Source organism: Mustela erminea, chromosome 14 (genome assembly GCF_009829155.1).
Source record: "Mustela erminea isolate mMusErm1 chromosome 14, mMusErm1.Pri, whole genome shotgun sequence".
NCBI classification, from domain to species: Eukaryota; Metazoa; Chordata; class Mammalia; order Carnivora; family Mustelidae; genus Mustela; species Mustela erminea.
The window spans coordinates 45,088,313-45,108,599 of record NC_045627.1 but is presented as its reverse complement, the minus strand read 5'-3'; the positions used below and the strand labels follow the sequence as shown (position 1 = coordinate 45,108,599).

Genomic DNA, 20,287 nt, shown 5'->3' with positions numbered 1-20,287 from the left:
CTAGCTGAGAACACTGTGCTGGCATGCACAAGGGAAGGACAAGATGTCCTCATTGCACGCTGGTCCTCCATCCTAGAACCACTGGTGAAGGTCAAGAGTATGCCCTCTCCTTCACCAAGCGATCATCACCGGTGTCTGAGCCGGGCTGGAGATCCCAACAATGTCTTCCCAGAATTGGGGCCTCCCACAACAAGACCAAGCAAGTCCCCATTCCCCCACCCCATCAGGACTCCCCCTCTGCAGTCTTGGAGCCTCACAGACCTGGTTGAAACCTAAAGGCTGGGCTAGTGGGGACAGATCCTCACAGGACAAGGATTTCGAGTCCCTAGCTCTCATCACACTCATGCTTGGTGGCTCCGTCGTTAAGTGTCTGCCTTTGGCTCAGGTCATGTCCCGGAGCCCTGGGATTGAGCCCTGAAAGCCCTGCATTGGGCTCCCTGCTTGGTGGGAAGCCTGCTTCTCCCTCTCCCACTCCCCCTGCTTGTGTTCCCTCTCTCACTGTGTCTCTGTCAAATAAATAAATAAAATCTTTTAAGAAGAAGAAGGAGGAGGAGGAGAAGGAGAAGGAGAAGAAGAAAGCTTGGCAGCAATCAATTTTCCACCTCCTGGGAGGCCAGAGGTTGACCTCTTGGTGGCTCCCAGCCACATACCTCGCTTGACTTTTGGGGGCCTGAGGCCCTCTGCCTGGGCCAGGGCCTCCCAAGCCTCACGCTCCCTCCAGCGCCTCAGCTGCTCCTCCCGCATTTTGTAGAAGAGAATGTGCTTCTGCACGTCACTGAGCTCGGCAAGGAGTTCGGGGTCGATGTACATGTCATGCAGGATCTGCTGCAGCATGATGTCCGGGGGTGCGCCCACCGGAAGGGCAGCCGGCCCGGGAAGCCCTGCCAGGGAGGACACCCTGGGCTCCTCCTCACCCCCGGCTCCTCACTGCAGGGTCACTCAGGGTGTCTCTCGTCTGCGTAGCATCGTCACGCTGCCTCCGCTTGGGAGCAAACGCATCTCCTCTGTCCAGGACAGCAACAGGGGCCAGGCAGCAGGAAGCAAAGAGGCAGCCGGGCCCCGGCGAGGGGTGGGGGGCAGGCATTAGGAGCAATCTAGTCCTTCTGTCGGGTCACCAGTTGCCACATCCCAGCAGCGCCTGTGTCTGGGCCTCCCCTGGGGTTCAGGGACAATGGGGAGGGTCAAAGCTTCCAGCTCTGCAGGGCGGTGCGCAGACCCGGCCCTGCTTGGGCCGACAGGTGTCGAGTGATCTGTTAATGGAAGGTAACGACGACACCAGTCGTATCGATGACACTGGCCGGGCCAGCCAGGAACCGATCTCTCCTCCGCGGGTAAGAGGAGGAGGAGGCAGTTCTGCCCACTCCTTCCATGACTTCTGAGCCAACTTCAAACAGGCCAGAGGAGCCAGCCAGGAATCTCTAGGCTCCTCTCCCTCTACCTGCTGCCACCTTGTCCACCTTCTTCTTTTCCAGGACATTTGGCATCCTGAGGTAATGCTTTTAAAACTCTGCCCTCTCCCTGTTAGCTCCCAGAAAGGAAACAAAACAGAATCAGTGGAGACCAGGAAGGGGCTTTACCATGGATAGAGTTCAAGGACAGAAAGGCGATCGACTTCCTCTCTCCTTTCCCTCTCCAGAGCGCCTAAAGCCAAGCATGTCCCGACAGATTAACCCTCCAGGGCTCAGTGTTGGTTGTTGCTGTGAATCTTTTGGGTGTTGATTGCAGGTGTCTGGAGATCACCAAACAGAATGATACGGGGTTTCTGTGTCCTGAATCAGAAGCAGCTGGGACAGAGTGGGATGCTGCTTTCAGACAGGTAGGACCGGGTCTAAGAGGTGCTCACAGCTACTCACTGCTGCCCCTGCATGCCGACAGGGCAACTGGGCTCCCGAAGGTAAGTAACCTGCCTACGGCTACCCAGTCCCTAAGCGGCCGTCTTGGGACTCTACCCAACTTTCAAATTTGACCTCCACTGGCAACTGTAAATCTTTTGATGGGGCAAAGATGTAATCTGACCAGGAGAAAACAACGGAAGGAGGTCTGGCACTGCGGGCTGGTAGGATTGGTGATCTTCGTGTCCCTTCCCTCCGTGAGGGCCAAAGGTGGATCAGGCTTCTAAGGGTGACCCACTGCGGGTGTGACTGAGGCCTCTTCTCCTGCTGTTAGGTTAGCCCAGGACAGAATAATGAAGCTATTGGGATGATGATCAAAAACAAGTGTGGAGGGCCAAGCTGCTGCTCCCCCAGGTCTAGCTGGCTTGCTGCAGTGTGACTGAGACCTTGCAGCCTCCAAGCAGAGGCTCAGGCCACCGGAGCGGTGACCCTGGACTCCCCACTCCACCCTCTCCTCTGTCCTCCCAGCTCAGGTATTCTGGAGAGCCCCCACCCCGACTTGTATGCTGGTTCCCTGTTTCTTATAGCCAGGCCTTCTCTTGCCTCGGGCACAGCTCTCTGCGCCAAAACTTGGCTGGCTGGGAGAACGGAGTCCAGAGCAGAGACAAGGGCAGCGGGGGCACGAAGGGAGCCCAGTGTCCTGCTGCCAGCCTCCTTCTTCTTTGGGCGGGAAGGCGGGTGAGAGAGACGCCTGCGGGGGGGAAGGCCTGAGAATACGGACAGCAGGACCGCGCAGGCTGCAAGTGCGCCTCTGGCGGGGTGGTGCCCATGATACCCTTGCGGTGGCCACTCTGCCGGGAGAGGGTGGGTGGCGGCCGGAAGGAACGCGCCCCGATAGCGCCCCGTTTCGTGCCGCAGAGGGCACGGTGCTCCCGGGCAATCCCAGGTCGCTGGGCGGGAGGCCGAGCGCAGCCGGGGCGCCACCGGGTCCGCTTTCCGGAAAGATTGGCTGCCCCGGCGAGGGTGGGAGCCCCTCTGCCGGCTGGGCACCACCTCCCGCCCGCAGGAGGCTGCTCGGCCCGGCCTAGGGCGCCCCCTGGCGGCGGGTGTAGGCACCTCGAGGAGCCCGGGAGCCCGCCTACCAGGAGCCCAGGGGACCAGGCAAGAAGAGGTGGCGCTGGGATGGAAGGGGGGGTCACCCCTCTCCCACCCCAGGCTCCGGGCGGCGGGGACACAGTGGCCCACAGTGGCCCTCAGTGGCTGCGACCCCAGGGGCAGAGGCCTCGCAGACGAAAGGGGTACCGGCAACAAAAAACAAAGGCGAGGGGCAACTGGGTGGCTCAGTGGTTAAGCCTCTGCCTTCAGCTCAGGTCATGATCTCAGGGTCCTGGGATCGAGCCCTACATCGGGCTCTCTGCTCAGTGGGGAGCGTGCTTCTCCCTCTCTCTCTGCCTGCTTGTGATCTCTGTCAAATAAATAAATAAAATCTTTAAAAAAAAAAAAAAAAAAAAAAGATGAGGGGGCCCCTGGGTCTGCAGATGGTTGTCTGCACCTTTTCAGCTGCCCTTGTTTTGTTTCCATTTGTCACTGGCCTTGTGATTTGTTTAATTCTGCATGCTAATGCAGCTGCTTCTGGGGCGGGAATACGTGCCCCCCCCAGAGGTTCTGGGACTGGAGACCGCTGGGGGGGGCTGCTCAATACCAAGCTCTACACCAGTCACAAAGGATGCGTGAACTGTCTGCTTTGGCAAGGGAAGAAATTCACAGCAGATAAAAGGAAAAGATAAACGGAAAGGTGACCCACAGAACACCATGCACCGTGTAAGCCATTATTTGAATTTGTCTGTGATTACTTTGGTATAGACAAAGGACAAACACGGAACACACATGGCTTCTTGCTTTATTCTCGGAAGGGGAAGGGAGACCATTATAGGCAACTCTGCATCGTTTTATACAGTAAGATGTAGAATACATATGGCTGAAGCATGCTGTGTCAGGTGTCGGCCTGAGAACCACATCATCTTGGCCTCGGGAAAGCCTCGGTGCGGCCACCGTGTCAGGATCGGCGACTTCCAAGAGCACACCTAGGATCTCCCCTGGTCTCAGTTTTGCAGTCCGAGGGCTCAGTGAAAATTTAGAGTTGATTCTGCCTTGTCACCACTTAAGATGCACTGAAAGATCATGGCCATGAAAACCAATAGTGTCCCTAATGAGTACAACAACTACATAGAAAATATGGGAAAAAGGTCCCACTTACAGTAAGAACCAGATACGAAATACTGGGCATCTATTTGGCAAATCACGTGGGGGCCTGTATGAAGAAAAGTAAAACTCACACTGTGAGCCTGCCTGGGATTTCAGGCTGCGTAGGAACATAGCACGTGCACAATCAGAAAGATCTAATGTTGGAAAATGTCTAATCCATCTGTGTTCATTGGTGTCCAACATGGCTCCCCGTGATTCCCCACTTCCTGTATTTGTGACACCCCCGACCCCTGGTGTATCGGTATTGCTCTGTGCCATCAATAGAAAATGCTAGGTGGTGATCTGTCACTTTTGCAGTTAGAACATAATAGGCATTCTCGGGGTGACTGCGTGGCTCAGTCATTAAGTGTCTGCCTTTGGGTCAGATCATGATCCCAGGGTTTGGGGATCGAGCCCTGCATCCTGCTCCCTGCTCGGTGGGAAGCCTGCTTCTCCCTCTCCCACTTCCTCTGCTTGTGTTCCCTCTCTTGCTGTGTCTCTCTCTGTCAAGTAAATAAATAAAATCTTTTTAAAAAAATATATTGAGGGTCGCCGGGGTGGCTCAGTGGGTTAAAGCCTCTGCCTTCAGCTCAGGTCATGATCTCAGGGTCCTGGGATTGAGTCCCACATCAGGCTCTCTGCTCCACGGGGAGCCTGCTTCCTCTTCTCTCTCTTCCTGCCTCTCTGCCTACTTGGGATCTCTGTCTGTCAAATAAATAAATAAAATCTTTAAAAAAAATAAAAATAAAAATACTTTGATTAATTAATTAATTAATTAAAAGGCATTCTGCTTTCCCTTTGAGTTTCTCTTTCTCTCATGACTTTGGGGAAGCCATGTGAGCCCCACGGGGTAAGGAACTGACATCTCCTGCCAGTGAGGAGAACAGAGATCTGGTCAGGTGAGGTCACAGACCTGGGTCAGCAGTTGCACTGTGACCTCCCTAGAATCATCCAGCTAAACCATTCCTAGATTCCTGACCCTCAGAAAAGGTATGAGCTATACATGTGTTGTTTTAAGCTATCAGACTTTCAGGGTAATTTGTTATGCAGCAATGTATAACTAATACAATATCAAATTAATGTATATGTTTAATATAATTTCAGACCAAACCTGAAAATTAATTGGGAAGTTGGGGAGAAGCTTGATAAAATGCTCCCCAAGCTCAACAACAACAACAACAAAAATGAATAGATGAGAACAGCCTAGAAAACCCTGAGGAATACTGAACTCTGTACTGCCCAGTTCAAACTTCATAAAGCAAACATTTCAGTTCCGACACAAGAGCAGCCCGATGGAAGTGAGAAACCCCAGACACAGATCCAGACATATACCTAATTATTTAGTACGTGGTTAAAATGGTAGTTACAATTAGGCGGGAAGGGATGAATGAATTTGTTCAATAAACAGACCAGAATAGTTAGCTGGATCCTTGTCTGTCAGCTGTGATCCTACCAGGATAGCCCTCAGTGGCCGTGAACTCTGGGGTCTCTGTAGTATTAGGAGAGTGAACATCAAAGTAACTGATGGGTTCAATATATGAGGTTTAGATCAGTAAACCATGACAGGTCCATAGGATAAAATGCTCTACAGCCATTAGAGTTTCTGTTGAGAAGAATATTTGTTGACATAAAAGGGTGCTCATTATGTATTGCTAAGACAGAAAGCAGGTTGCAAAATATTATGTGTAGAAAGGTCTCAGCTGTATGAATAAGGAAAAGAATATATTTTACCCCTAATGCCTTTGAAGGAGACTAAGCAGGTCCAATTAAATGGAAAAGCCTGGGGTGCCTGGGTGGCTCAGTTGATTAAGCATCTGCCTTCAGCTGGGGTCATGATCCCGGGGTCCTGGGATGGAGCCCTGCATCAGGCTCCCTGCTCAGTGGGGAGTCTGATTCTCTCTCTCTTCCCCATTCCTGCTCTCTCTCTCAAACAAATAAAGTCTTTTTTTTTTAATAAATAAATAAATAAAAGGAAAGGCCTATGATCTGGAAACCTTGCTAGTTCTAGATATGCCCATTTGGGAGGCCCCACTGGGGTGAACTGAGCAGCTTCATGTAACCCAGGCTGGACACGAAGTTCCAGAGGGGCAGAGACAGCAGAGGAAGGAGAGAGAAACGACAGATGGCCGGCCATAAAACCCAAGGCTGAGGACCTCCTCATTCCAAATCTTCACCAAAATGATTTAATTCTCAAAAGGCTTGCTATGAGATTTCTTAGTTATGGGAAAAGCAAAAACAACCCCCACCCCCAAAATCCTTAACCTCTATCCAATTCTGCCAGGACAGAGGAGGGACAAAACAGAGACTACTAAGGGGCCCAGGAGTTGGAGGCACATGGCAGTATGGGTCCCTGGAATGAGCAGGAATCACGGGAAGGGCTTGGGGCTCTCCCCGCCATGGAAATGGCAGGGGCTGAGTACCTCTGAAGGGCAAGGACACCCATGTTGACATCCGTGAATAAAAAGACAACGGTACAGACACAACTGCACATTCGTGATAACAGCAGCAGAGCCCAGGGCTGCAGTCGGCCCCACACGGCCCTGCCACGACTCACCTTCCTCTTCTGTATACACAGAAGTAATCGGGGCATGCACAGGACTCCCATCAGCAGTAAACCGGTAAGATAAGTGATGTCGGAGTGGGCCACGCCCATAGCAGGTACCAATGTGAGCTGTTTCCCTGCGCCTCAATCCAGGACCTGGTCCCTCACTAACCTGGTGAATCAGAATGTTAGGTGGGGATGGTGAGCTGTGCAGCTAATTCTCTCTGCCCAGAGAGCTTCCCCAGACACAGCGTGACTCAGGCCTGCAATGGACACGCCCGCACTGGGAGAAACCGGCTGATGTTCCCCCACAGCTCTAACTGCCCCCACAGGGGAGAAGGTCTGCATGCAGCAGGAGAGAACAGGGCCAACATGCCGAGAGGAGCAGAGACACTGTGGCGGGAATACCCCGCTGGCGTGAGGTCCCATCCCTGCCCCCAAGGCCCTGTTCCCTCTCTGTCTCGGAATGTCCCACTGTCCGTCCCCGCCCTAGAATCCGATAACCTTGCTTGAGTGAAGGTCACCACCACCCATGTGTCCTGACCACCCCAGTGGCTTGGTTCTCCCTCCAATTGTCTTGCCAAGGATGCTTCAGAGGTGGACAGGACAGGACACCAGGAAGATGAGGCACCTGGGGCAGAGTATCTTGCTCTTCCTGAGAGTCATTTCTCACAGGAAGTCCTCCCAGACCCCAGGTCTCTCTCTAAAGGCAGCTGTCCTACCTCCTTGCTGCCTTAGTCCCACTCTGTCTCCCTCCAGAAAGCCAGGGACACAGCAAAGGAAGAGGCGGTTTCTGGAGGCGGGGAGCCCTTTGTGCCTGCACACAACAGTGGACGATGAAGCTCCGGGTCCTCGGGTGGGGGCAAGTATGAGCCCGCTGCCACCTCCCTGCCCTCCATCTGACATAGACAGACCACCAACACTGCCAGCACTCCTGCCCCGAGATCTCTCCTAGAGCCGTAGTCCTGTTAATTAGAAAACACTCTGCTCCATCCAAATTCCCCTGGAACAAGGCCACTCAGGACAGATTGGCTAAGTCTCAGCCCTGGACTGACACTTATTAACTCAAAGGGCAGGAGGCGACTCTAGAGACTGAGACGGCCAACAGGCTTACACCATGGGCAGCTGCCCACGAAGCCCCCTCAAGGTCCCCTGCTCCCTGCTGAGGACCACCCAGCCTGTGAGCACTGCCTATCATGCCTCGCAGCTGTGGACACGGTCACGTCCACACGGCAGGCCCAGCCCCACCAGGCCCCCGAGACCGCCCTGACCCATAAAGAGAAGTAGTGCCCCCACCTAGCAAGCAGCTCAGAACTCAAGTGAGCCCAGCCCCCCAGGTCGGGATCTCGGGCACCAGGGGAACCTGAGACCCCAACCCCCTGCCCTCCTTAGAGGACCAACCAGGAAAGAGCTGCTGATACTGTGGCAGCAGGTGCTGTGCCAAGGGCTTTCTTCTTCCATCTCATTTAATTCTCAGAACAAGACTATGAAGCAAGAGATTCTATTATCCCAAGGTCAGCTTTATCGTCAAGGCCAAACGGCTGCTCAAGGATCCAGGACTTAAACCCATCATGCAGAGCAGGAACGCATCCCTCCCCCCCACCCCCAAGCCTACTCCAGCCCAATCTCCAGCCCCCAACTCTTGTTCTGAGTTGCACAATCCTTCCAGGGCCAGGGAGCTGGGCCAACACCTCCCCACTGGCCAACCTGGAGGGCACTGAGAGAGATTCAGTGTGCCATGTGACCCTGATCTGCTTGCAGACCACACCCCTGGCCCTGTGGGATCCACACCCCTGCCCTGCACAGTGAGGTGCCCAGCGCCTCCAGCCACTCTGTGGGGCCATGAGGGGGCTGAGCATGGACCATAGGCTAGGCAAGCCAGCCCCACGCAGACTAGACCCGCGGTTCCTTGCAGAGGGAGATTCTGGAAGACAGTAAATCCCGTTCCAATCTTCATCTCCTTAAACTCTGGGACGTGGGGCACAGAGCACTTGTGTCCTCCAAGACCAACCCCTCCTATTCTCCTGGGCATGCACCCAGACCTTTGCCAGCCCCTGTGATTCAGTGTAGCCTCTGCGTTCGGACCAACGGAATGGGAGCATGAATGGTGTGTCTGCCACCCAGGCTTCCTTTCTAAGACTTGCCCTCCCCTCCTTCCCCAAAGACCTGTAATTATTTTTTTGAAGCCTCCCAAGTTTAGGGGCTACTTTGCTCGAGCAGCTAGTCTATTCTGACTCTGCCCTCATGCAGTGGCCCTCACACTTGAGTGTGCATATTAGAATCTCATAAGGACCAGTTAGAAAGAGATGACAGGGCTCCATGCCAGAGTTCCTGTCTCCAGAGACCTGGAGTGGGACCACAGAATTTGCACTTCTGACAAGTTCCCCAGTGATGCTGCCGCCGCTGGTCTAGGGACCACACCTTGAGAACCTCAGCATGACTCCCCAAGCTGTGGGCTGGAAGAACCATGTCCATCTTACAGAGGCAACGGCACCTGGTTCCTGGCTCGCTCTGGAGTGCTGTGTTGCCAGGGTGGGTCCCGACGAAGCCCGTCCACCCCTGGCAGCTTCCAGGAATCCCAGAGAGATCCACTGGGAGGGGTGGGAAACTCATTTCAAAATGCAATTATGCTTGAAAAGAGACTCAAATGCATGCATTGCAAATAAGGGGAGTCCCAGGAATCGTACAGAAGAATGAAAGGGAGAAGGACACCAACATCTGTCACATTGGTGGTCCCAGGGAGCGCAGCGGTGAGGATCTCCCGACAGATGAGTTGATTCTTTGAGGACAGATGACTTGGCATTCTGTTGACAGCGGAGGAGGTGATGGCATGCATGGAACCCAGATGATGCCCACCCTCCTGGATTTGGCTGCTGCGTGGATGGCAGGACCCTCAACCGAGATGGGAGAAAATAGGAAAAGTTTGGGGTGTAGGCAGGAGTTGGTACTGGGGGTCAAAAAAGACAAGGTCAGCTTTGAATGTGGCTCCTGGTGGGTCTGCAGGGGTGGCCACAGGACTAAAGCACCTTTACTGACACCCCGGCTCTCGTGGGGCAGCAGACATGGCCTGAGGACCTGAGCCATCCATCCATTGCTAAGAGGACAGCCAGTGCCCCCAGGACACCTCCCGCAGGGGCTGGCCTTTTCTCAGGGCACTTGGGAGATACCCTAACCCGCAGACTCCACCCTTTGCCATAAGAGATTGGCTCCTTTGGATTCCTTGCCTGAGTCCTATTTCTTAAAAGTAAGCTGTGCCAGAAGGACGAGAAGTGGAAGGAAATGTTTTTTGGAATAAGCGAAAAAGATTCTGGGTGTCTCACGTGGAAAACAATGCATTGTTTAGAGCACGTTCTTCCAATGATGTGATTCTGGACTTTCATTATCTTTGAGCAGTTTTACAACTAAGTTGTAGTGTTAAGGCCAAATACTTTTTGTCTATGGACATGCCTAACTGTATGTATGTGAATAGAGCCCAACTACCTCCTTCCCCTGGAAAAAGCCAGTCTGCACATTCCTTTACTCCATATAGATATATGTGATTCCTCCTCCAAACTGACTGGTAATCTTACCAGGTCCCTCACTTGATTAATGAGTTAAATAAAATTTTTGGCACATGCATATGTAATATCATGTAAGTAATACTCTTTTGGGGGGAGATTATCTCTAACAAAAGGCACACTAAAGATCACTGCCTCTCAGAGATGGGAAGGAAGACTGGCCATGGTCCACGAAACACAAAATCCACTTCCAGCCATATCACCCCTGGCCCCGGGAGATGGTGAGCCTGGGCTTGCACACCTCCAGAGACAGGGTGCTCAGTCCCTCCCAGAGGCCACTCCAGCTCTGTCCAGATAGGCCCACAGCTGTGCTCATTTTAAAAAACAGGGGGGAAAAATAGATCTAAAACTAAAAGAAAACACCAGGCCTGGGTCCAGTCCCTGCAGACAGGTGAATGACTACATCCAAACAATCACCTTCAAACAGAGCCAGCAGTCCTAGGCCCTTTCAAAGGCACTGAGAGGATGACTGGGCTGGGCAAGGAGGGTAAGAGGAGGACCACCAGCCAGACAGGGGCAATGAGTGCAGAGCTGAGACCACCGGATTCATGCTCTCCTGGGAGCAAGTGAGGGCCCATACACCTGTCTTACACACACACACACACACACACACACACACACACACACACACACAAAGGTCTCCCTGGCTCCTGGCTTCCTTCCCGTTGAGGCTGCCCCATCGCCTGGAGGGACACCCTCGCCCATCAGAGGTGGAAAGGACCCAGACGGCCTCCTGGACTTGGACCCTCATGCTGCGGCCTTGGCCAGTCCCAGCACTTCCCTGCATGTCTGTTCTCCTGACCAGAATGGTACCAGCTGGGGTCCACCTGGTCCAAATATGATGTCTTGCCGGGTCTGGGGTTTTGTCTCCCGGAGCACCTGGTTCAGAGCTCTCTTCTTTCCCATCCCAAGCACCTTGAGCCCCTTACTCCCCATGTCATCTCTCTGAGCCCCTTGAAGGCAGGCTGTGCGGCTATGCGTGCTCCCATGGGTTGGCCTCTGTGGACACCCCTCATTCCCTAGGAGGGAGAGGGGCCCCTCTGCTTCCTCTGGGGGCTTCCAGAGACTTCTGTGGTTGTGCTGGTTTCCAGCAGGACCTGCGCTCCCGACGAGAAGTGACACCCTCTCCTGCCTCCCCACCTCTAAGGCACAGAAAGCAAACAGATCTTGAATTCCAGATACCTGCTGAGTCTCCCTGCAGACCTCCAAGCCTTGATCCTGAGAGCACAGAGAAGTGGGGCATTTTGCATCAGCCCACCTGAGCTGTGACTTGGAACCCAGGCTCCTCAGCCTGGTGGGGACTGGCCTGGTGGGGATCTGCTGCCCCTCATTCATCTCCCCAGCAGTAATTGGGGAGCACATGATAAGTGCCCTGGGCCCATGTCAAACACTTCACCCACCTCGGCTCATGTCAGCCTCAAGACAAGGCCACATGGGGCCATTACTATCCCTACTCTACCAAGAGGGTTCAAGGAGACTAAGTAACTTGCCAGAAGCTCCACGGCTGGTGAATAGGTGGCTGGGCAGTCAGGGCTCCCACGCTCTTTCATCTCCAATAATGAACGGAATATTCCTGGGCCCCCTGTGGGGGAGGGGGGAGAGCATTTAAATGAAGAAACCAAAGTACTAAGTTTTACTTTTTTTTTTTTTTTTTTTGAGCCTAAACTCCAACTCAGGCTCAGGCCTCTTCCCACCACAGCACTGGTCCTAAGCCAAACAAATCTGGGTCTGGGCTCTCCCTCCTCTCACGTAATGACTTTGGTTTTGCAGCCTGGCAGGTGCAGGGGAAGCGGAAGAGGCTGGCACAGCCCATCCCTGTCTCCACTGGGGCTGCACCCCCACAGAGCCAAGACCTCCTCCTCTCCCTTCCCCTCTTGTCTCTATTTTGCCTCCAAAACGAGTACCTACCCCTCTGGGGAAGGGGCCCTACAGGCAGGCAGAGGCCCAGCGGGGGTGCCCCCCTTCTCCAGCAGTGGGATCAACCCAACCACCAGGGGGCAGCAGTCAGGCAGTGAGCTGTCTGGAGCCCAGAGACCCAGGGCAAGAAACCAGGGCATGCTGGGAGACCGGGTGGTCCTTGACTTTCCAACTGCCGCATCCTAGAGCTTCCTCTGGGCTGACAGGGGCCAGGCTTGTGTCTGCCCAGACTCTTTAGCTCCCTCCCTATGCAACCTCAGGGGTAGCCCTGGGTCTTGAGGGCTGATTCTCACTGATAAACAAGGTTGCCTCCCAACAACACTGTTCCCACAGGACCAGCCATCTTCCAGGGCAAAGGCAGATGGCTAGGGCTCTCCTGCCCATCTTGTTCAGCCTGTCTGTGGAACCTCTGCTGTTGGAGGGCCACAAGCTACTGGGAGGAGTCCTTGGAGAGACATCGCCCCCCTCCCATCTACCCCCTTGGCCCAGAGCCAGCCCATACCTCCATCACAGATGTTCATGCCACGGCACCCTCAACATATCAGCTATGGGCTGGCAGCAGTAGACATGCCCCAGCCCCGAGAACCCAATCATCACGATGTCAGTCCACCTCCTTGGGGAACTCCTTTAAAAACATGTTTTTCTTGCAAACAAAACAAAACAAATGTTTTTCTTGCATTTCTAACAACAAAATGCCATGGAGTTTTTATAAGCCCTTGTAACAACAAAACACCACACCAACTAAAACATCCACCCACAGAAGCATCATGAAGGCTGTTGGCGGCCTCCGCAACGTTCACCCCCTTCCACAGGGGTCTGTTGCCCTGACACGTGGTTTGAATGGGAAGGATGAGTGCAGGGGCTTCTGGGAGGGGGGGCTTCCCTCAGTGACTTCACTACCATCCCATTCCCGTCACAGTGAGGACCCAGGTTGTCTGTGATGGGTCCGCCCTCCCTCTGCCTCGGCCAATGGGGGCACTGTGGAAGGCAGAGCAGAGAGAATAAAAGAAACCAGATCCTGTTGGCGTTGCTGAGCCACTTGGATCAAACCAACCCTGAAACTCACCCCACCTCTGGACTTTCCAGTTTCAGGAGCCAAAAACCTCCCCTCATTGTGTAAACCGGTTTGAACTGGGTTTTCTCTTACCTGCGACTGTAAACATACTCCCCTGGGCAGAGCGAGGTTCGTTCACTGGCTGGGGGGCCCTGCCTTGGGTGGTGGGACAGTGAAGGTGCACTGTAGACCGGCATTCACTCATGGAGAAAGATTTCGGGGAAATATCAAGTAAAATTAATTGTTGACTACCACGTAAAATAGGATTCTCATTTGTATGAGAAAGATTTGGGAATATGGATCCACACTTTCTAGAAGGTTACCTGGGAGGGAGCAGTTGCCTCTGGGGAACAGGAAGCGTACTTCTTCCCATTACACGGAGCCGCGCTTAGACCGCTTATACATATAAAATAACTAGCTTTAAAGTTGTTTGAGGTGACAGAATTATAGTCCGAGGTGCTCATTTATTTTGATGGTTATTAAACCCTGCTTCCAAAGCCCCCACTGAAGTAGGAGAGCAGAGCATGGGAAAAAGGTGGAGGGAAGAAAGAATGCTCTCGGCCTTCCTGAGGAAAGGTTCATTCCCTCCTCCAAAGCCAGGTTCTCTGAAATCGGTCACTTTGCAGGAAGAGTGCCCACTTGAATGTAGCCTTGACTTTTTCTTCCTCTCAGAGCCATTCCCTGGTCCTTATTCCACAGTGCCCACGGCAGGTTTTCCAGAGGCATCCTGGAGACCCCAACAGCATTCTGAGAATGAACATACCTCTCTTCACTGCCATCTGGAGGAGGAAAAGACTGGTCTTGCTGATTTGGCAGAGCTAAAATGGCACTAAAGGTATAGGGTCCCCTGGATGGTCAGAGTGCCCCGTTGGCCCTGGAAGGTCAGGCAACAACCTCTTGAGTAAGAGACACAAGCTTGTGGAAGCACCTTTACCAAGATCCATCACTGGCGACAAGTTTCCACAGTTTAGGGGCAACCTAAAAAGCCTGTGGCCCCATGGACAGACATGATGCATGACCCTAGAGCTGGAAATGCCCCCCTGTGAAAGTCATACAGTCATTCCACTCACCTCATACACCTAAAGGCATCGACCCTCTGGGTGGCAGGGCTGAGAACTTGACACATGGGCAGGACCTTCCTAGGATGCTGGGTCCTTCCTTGGGTGCTGGGACCACTGCAACAGCCCCTCACCTTTCTCTGGGCCTCTGCAGTCCATGCTCTGAGGCTGCAGACCAAGAACGGTCAGATGGCCCTGCTACCAAGACTGAGGCCTTCCTTTCTCTGCTGGCCTCCTCTTCAGGGGAGCTCCTCCTTGAGGTCCCTAAGATTGCAGAGGCCCATACTCATATGCGTGCCCATTACCACCCCAGTGGCAGACCCACTGGGTGCATAGAGACCTCGGCGGGCTTGTTGCGTGGAGAGCAGCTCTGGCCTTGCAGGGAAGTGAGCCTGTGGCCCAAAACCAGGGTCTCAGGGGCAAGGCTGAGCACCATGATGATCCGAGTGCCGAGAATAAGGCTGAGCACCATATTGTCCCAAATCCAGGCACACAGGCAGGAGTGAACATTCCCCTCCCTTCTCCAAACATCTGTCAACCTGCCACGGAGTCCGGGAGCTGGGAAATCTTCGGGAAACCGCTTCTCCCTGGGCATGCCCTTGGTGTGGTTTCACTCAGCAGGAGCCAGGCCTACTCGAACAGGTACAGGTTCTGGGGCAGGTTTCTAGAGTTTGAATCTAGATCTTCCAAATCCTCCACAGGAGCTCCCCTTTCTCCGAGCTGCACATTTTGGGCACGAAACTGGCTTCCTCCGAGCTGTTCTGGTCACTGAATTTAACTGTTAAGTGCCTGTTGCACACCCTACGTTCCGGAAGGCTCTGTAGCCAAGTCATTTTTATTGTTATTTACATGGGGAAACTACAGGCTTCCTGGGCACTAGGAGACTGTTTTCCTGTCCTAGGAGATGATTTTCCTGCCCAGCTCACAGCCTAGCCCTCCAGGCAGGGCGCACCCCTGGAAACAGGTGAGCCCAGCAGTGGCAGGAGTTGCTGGAGGGCGTGACAAGGATGGGCAGCGTGGGCCAGAGGCTGGGCGAGCCTGGGCCCAGAGGGTGGTCCAGAGTGCTGGGGGCTGCAGAGGCCGAAAGGGCTTGGTGAGGGGGTGAGCAGCTTTCAGTCAGGGAGGAGTGCTGGGCTGTGGAGGGCGGGGTACAGAGACCCAGACAACGAGCCCCCCCCAGGGAAGGGAAGGCAGGCAGGCGAGGGGGCAGAGGCAAGCTTTCGGACATGGGGAAACATGTAATGGGAGAGGGAGAGGATGTGGGAAAACACCGATGCAGCCGAGGCCTACAAGGAGCAGGGCGGGAGGGGCACGGGAAGGATAAAGGAAGAGCCAGAAACGTTGCAGCGAGAGTATGTGGGGGCGAGGGAGGGGCGTGCACAGGTCACGGAGGCCTCCTCCCGGTCTGGGAGGGCAGGGAGTGCAGGGGCTGCGCGGGACCGGGACGCCTGCACTGTGGCTCTGAGAGGAGGCGGGTTCACTGGAGAGAGCCACGCATGCACCCCTTCCGCCAGGCTTCCTCTTGCTTCTCTCATCCAACCACTCAGAGGCAGAGGGGACGGCTCAAATGGCCAGACCTTTGTAAACTAATTGAAAAACACACTGAACTTGAAAAAGTCCTAACTAGTCTTCATCTGGAGCTGGACTAGGAGCTGTCAGGAGACTCACAAGGGGTCCAGCCAAAAGGGCGACCCGGATAGATGAGCCAGAAGGAGCCACCCAGGAGGCTAAGCTGTTGGGCGCCCACGCACCAGCAGCGTGGGTCCAGAGCCACCATCTCCCCGGGGCCGGACAGATCAGAGGCACACGGCAAGGTGGACAATACTACTTACCCTTCAGATGGGCCTGCGGGCGTCCAGACACACTCATGTAGCAGCAGGGTCCGGCTCCCCCCCCCAGTGTCCCCAAGCTCTCCCACCTGGATCACACCACCCGAGGCTGGACAGAGGTCGCCTAATGCTTTTCCTGCCCACCTGCAGAGTCAGAGTTCTGCCTCGTGCTTCCAGCTGGGCGTAAGCAAGCCACAAGTCCACGTGATCTGGGTGTAACCTCCACACAAAGGATAACGGAAAGTGGCGCACGGAATCTAAAACAAATCACTTGATGGAAGTTTGTTTCAAACTGTGCCGCCCGTGGATTCCTTTATCCTCCACTGTCCTGTCCTGTCTAGTCACTCCCAGTGCCCCCGGTTCCCTTAGCAGCCGAGTTTACCATCGTGATGTTTCATGCCATCTTGATGTCACTCAAAATAAAAACGACCAAGACAACAGCATTAATATAAAGATATATTCCATAAAAGAGTTTGGCAGTCAAAGAAAAGCATCACACTTCCTGAAAACACAAGCATTCTTCTTCCTCTAGTCTACAGAGAAAATTATAAAGAAATAAAACAAAAAACCAAAAAAAAACAAAACAAAACAAAACAAAAAACAAACCCAGAAACAAAAATCGTAACATCATCCACAAACACCCACCAGTATACACCACACTAGCATGTACACTTCGGCAAGTCAGTGAAGGTAGCACTCAAGTCCCTGAACAAGGAGGACAGAACTGGTACGGGATCCAGAGAAGCGTTAGAGAGGAGCCCAGCCAAAGACGCACAGACACACCAGCCACCCCCGGCGGGGAAACCTTCGGTACATAAGACGGACTTCATTTCCAAGAGCAAGCCCCAAGATAGCCCTGCCAGGGAGGGGGGACATGATCACCACAGATCCCTGACTGGGGACAGTGGACGGGGGAGTCACCACAAAAGTTAGCCAAAGAAGAACCATCCTGACCTTCTACCCAGCTGCAGGCTGGGGTCTCAGGCTCGACACAGGGGCCCGGCCACAGTTACGCTCTCCAGGGAGAGGCAAACACCAGGCCGGCCAGCGGCCCTTAGCATGTAGCCTCGATAGAAGCCCTGGTCACAGGTTCCAGGCTGGACGTCTCTGGCTGGGGCTCCCTGGCCTTGCAGTGGGGGGGTAGGGAGAGTGGCAGGTGGGGTCAGGATTCAAGTTCCAGGTGATGGATTCAGTAGCACCAAGACCAGAAGACGGCGAGGCCTAGCTGGGGAAGGGAGTGGGTGCGTGTGAGCTGGGGTGCACAGAAGAAGGGAGAGCACGTGTGTGCACCTGGACTGTGAGGGATGAAAAGGAGAAGTTGAGGGGTTGGTTCTTGAGACACACGAGGGAACTGAGAGGGATGGCTTCAGTCCCAGACTTCGTGTAAGGCTGCTTGGAGGGAATGCCAGAGGAAATGAAGAAATGGTGTGAGAACATTCTTATCCCTATAAATAAACTATTTACACACTTTCAGAAAGGGAGAGCCGACTCTCAGAGGAGCACCCTGCCCGTGGCCCGCTCCCCCCGTGTCATCAGGACCTGATACTGTGGAAACTGGAGGCAGGTCTTGTCCTGGAAGGGGCGGTCAAGGAGGCACTCCGTGGCACCTGTCCACACATGGCTCAGGCTTCCTTGGACATGGCAGAGGAACCCGCAAACACCCCCCAGCTTGTACAGACACACAGGCTCCGCTGGTACGGTCCCTTTGTTCCCCTGCCCCTCCCCAGTTCCAGGCAGCACCCTTCTGCGGCTGGTTGAAGCCTCGTCGTGTCTGCTGGGCTCCCACCCAGGTCCCACTCATAGCAGATGTGGCCGCCCTCCAGGCTGGCACTGACAACACGAGTGGGGAGGCCAGGGTGCCCTGCAGACACACTCAGTCTCCAGGAAAACTGAATCAGGCCCTTTTCACAGCCATGGGAACCTTCTGTCCCTCAGAGTCCCTACCCCGCTTAAAGACATGGTCTCCGTCTCTGGGTAAACTCCGAGAGGGCGGGTCTCTGTCAAAAGTCCGTGCAGGTCAGAGGAGCTCCTTGGTCTTCAGCACCAGCAAACAGAAACAGGGAGGTCGCGTCACACTGATGCCGAAGACGGGGTGCTGGCTCTGGCTGGGTGTGTCCACGTCTCTCCCTCTGGATGTCGGGTTGACAGCAGCGAAGGGCTCTGGCCTCCACGGCGTGGCTCAGCTCTGCTTGCTCACCTCTGCTCCTCAGAAGTGATGGCCTGCCTTCACCGCCTCAATGTCCGAGATCAAGGTCTTCGCCAGGAAGATGCCAAAAATCTGAAACCAAAGCCAGGGGAGGCTATCAGTGCTGGGGCCCGACGGGAGAGGGCGAGCACAGGGCAAGGTGCACAGGGCCCGCTCTGCAGACAGTGAGGATGCAGCACAGAGGACGTGCCCGCCAGTAAACAGGGAGGCCTGGGGTCTGTTTTGCTCTATCCCTGGGGCCTAGAAGTTTGGGGCAAACGGCCGGCAGCGGAGAAGGCCTGCCTCCAACAGGGCCATGCACGTCACATATCCTGCACTGGGACACACTTTGTACCCACAGTTAACCCAAAAATAACAGTCACCTGACTGGTTCTGACGTAAAATAATAAATCTTGATGTTTCCTGTAAACCAGGATTCCATGATAAAAACAAGGTTCTCCCTGGTTTTAGCTGCGCTGCCATCCCACCGTGGTGGCCAGCATCAACACTGTTATTTTTTTTACCAGGAACAGACCAATGTGAACTCGGAAATCTTGGAATTTTGCTTATTTCCCCTTTAAATTCCTGTTGTGGTTTATATCTTATGAGCCAGTTCTTCTCAAGTCTGAATGTTTTGCTCATTTGGCAAGTAAATTTGTTCTTTCCTTTTCTAGATGCTTCTGTGTCTAAGCTTCCCTTGCGATCACTCAACACACACTGGCGGGGTGAAGGAGGAAGGGGAGTGTGGATGGTCCGCAGCCCCTGGGCCGCATCAGGCACCCTCTTGACGGCAGCGTCAGAGCTGAACGATGCACCTTCCGCAAGGCGGTGATGGCCATCCGAGAGGCTGCTTGGGGGCTGCCAGTTTCTCCTCCCAAGCCCTGGGTACCCCGGAGAACCAGTCTCTCTGACTGGCAGCGTTCTTGCCCCCCCTCCCCCTCCCCCTTCTCTGGGCAGCTGCTAGCTGCTAGCTGCCCAGAGTGTGTGAAATCTGGTTCTGATGAACAGGTGCGACCCGCAAGGACAAAGGAAGCCACAAAGGGCAGGGGGAGCAAACCTGCAGCAGGGAGATGGCGATGAAGACGCCGGCCACGATGTAAATATTGCGCGGAAGCCAGCCCTCCAGCGCCTGGATGCAGCCTTTTGTGAAGATGGACTCGTCCCACTTGCTCTTCAGCTAAAGGGAAACAGTACAGCGACCTGAGCCCAAGACATGCAGGGCATCCCCACCCCGGCTCCCCAGAGGGCTCCCCCGGCGAGCAGGGTGGAGCTCAGCAGAGGCCAGGGGGCCGGAAGTCGGGTGCCCAGGACAGACAGAACCCTCCAGGGGAACTGCCTCCACCTGCTGCAGTCTCTGCCTTCTCCCTGGGCAGTCTGCATCTTCTCCTCTGCCCAGAGGAAGGCTCCTGGCGGTGGTCTTTACCCACTCCTGGTGAGGCCTCCCCAGACTGAAAGAGGGACTAATTTGGTACATCTCCAGAGCCCACATCTGAAGGACACAGAGGGCCCTCAAGGCTCCAAGGAGGAAGATGGGGCTTTAAAGAGAGAAACTAGAAGCATCTTCTGAGTCAGAGAAGTTGGCTGGGGAAAGAAGGGACAGTGGCTTCCCAGAGTGTGTGTCCCGTCCCCCCCTCCCCCCGCCCCCAGGGAAGCTTGGCTCCAGGAGCCAGAGTCTCAGTCCTAAACCAACAGGCACCTTCCAACCCTGACCCCTAGTGGAGGCTCAGGACGCACACCGGAGAACCGCCAGCACACACAGCCCATCCTCACCCCTACCCACCACATACAGCCTCGCTCACGGCAATACTGGTGGAACAGTAATCCATTTTAGTGGGGCGAGGGGCTGCACTGTGTCCCCCTAAAACTCAGAATGTGACTGCACTTGGAGACAAGGTGTTTGAAGTGGGACTACAACCCATAACCCTAACCCTAATCCTAACCTGAATCACCCGGAGAGGTCTCTGAACAGCAGGACGCCAGCCACATACCCTAGCCCCTAACCCCTACCCCTAACGCTAACCCTAATTCTAAAGTTATCCCTCCAGACAGGTCTCTGAACTGCAGGATAC

The 20,287-nt window shown here is 54.4% G+C and overlaps 2 protein-coding genes across 3 annotated transcripts in view; both read right to left on the bottom strand.

Moving 5' to 3' along the window:
* SH2D4B (SH2 domain containing 4B) overlaps positions 1 to 962 on the bottom strand; it is an 81,108-nt gene extending 80,146 nt beyond the window's left edge. Inside the window, exon 1 of the mRNA XM_032311943.1 lies at positions 661 to 962. Coding sequence (XP_032167834.1) covers positions 661 to 834 — 174 coding nt within the window. The 5' untranslated portion in view covers positions 835 to 962. The remainder of the gene's footprint in view (positions 1 to 660) is intronic.
* A 15,514-nt stretch (positions 963 to 16,476) lies between these two features.
* TSPAN14 (tetraspanin 14) overlaps positions 16,477 to 20,287 on the bottom strand; it is a 53,215-nt gene continuing 49,404 nt past the window's right edge. For both annotated transcript variants that reach the window (XM_032311946.1, XM_032311944.1), the window contains 2 exons: positions 19,276 to 19,395; positions 16,477 to 18,311 (listed from right to left, as the gene is read on the bottom strand). In XM_032311946.1, the coding sequence (XP_032167837.1) occupies positions 18,240 to 18,311; positions 19,276 to 19,395 (192 nt within the window). In that variant the 3' untranslated portion in view covers positions 16,477 to 18,239. The remainder of the gene's footprint in view (positions 18,312 to 19,275; positions 19,396 to 20,287) is intronic.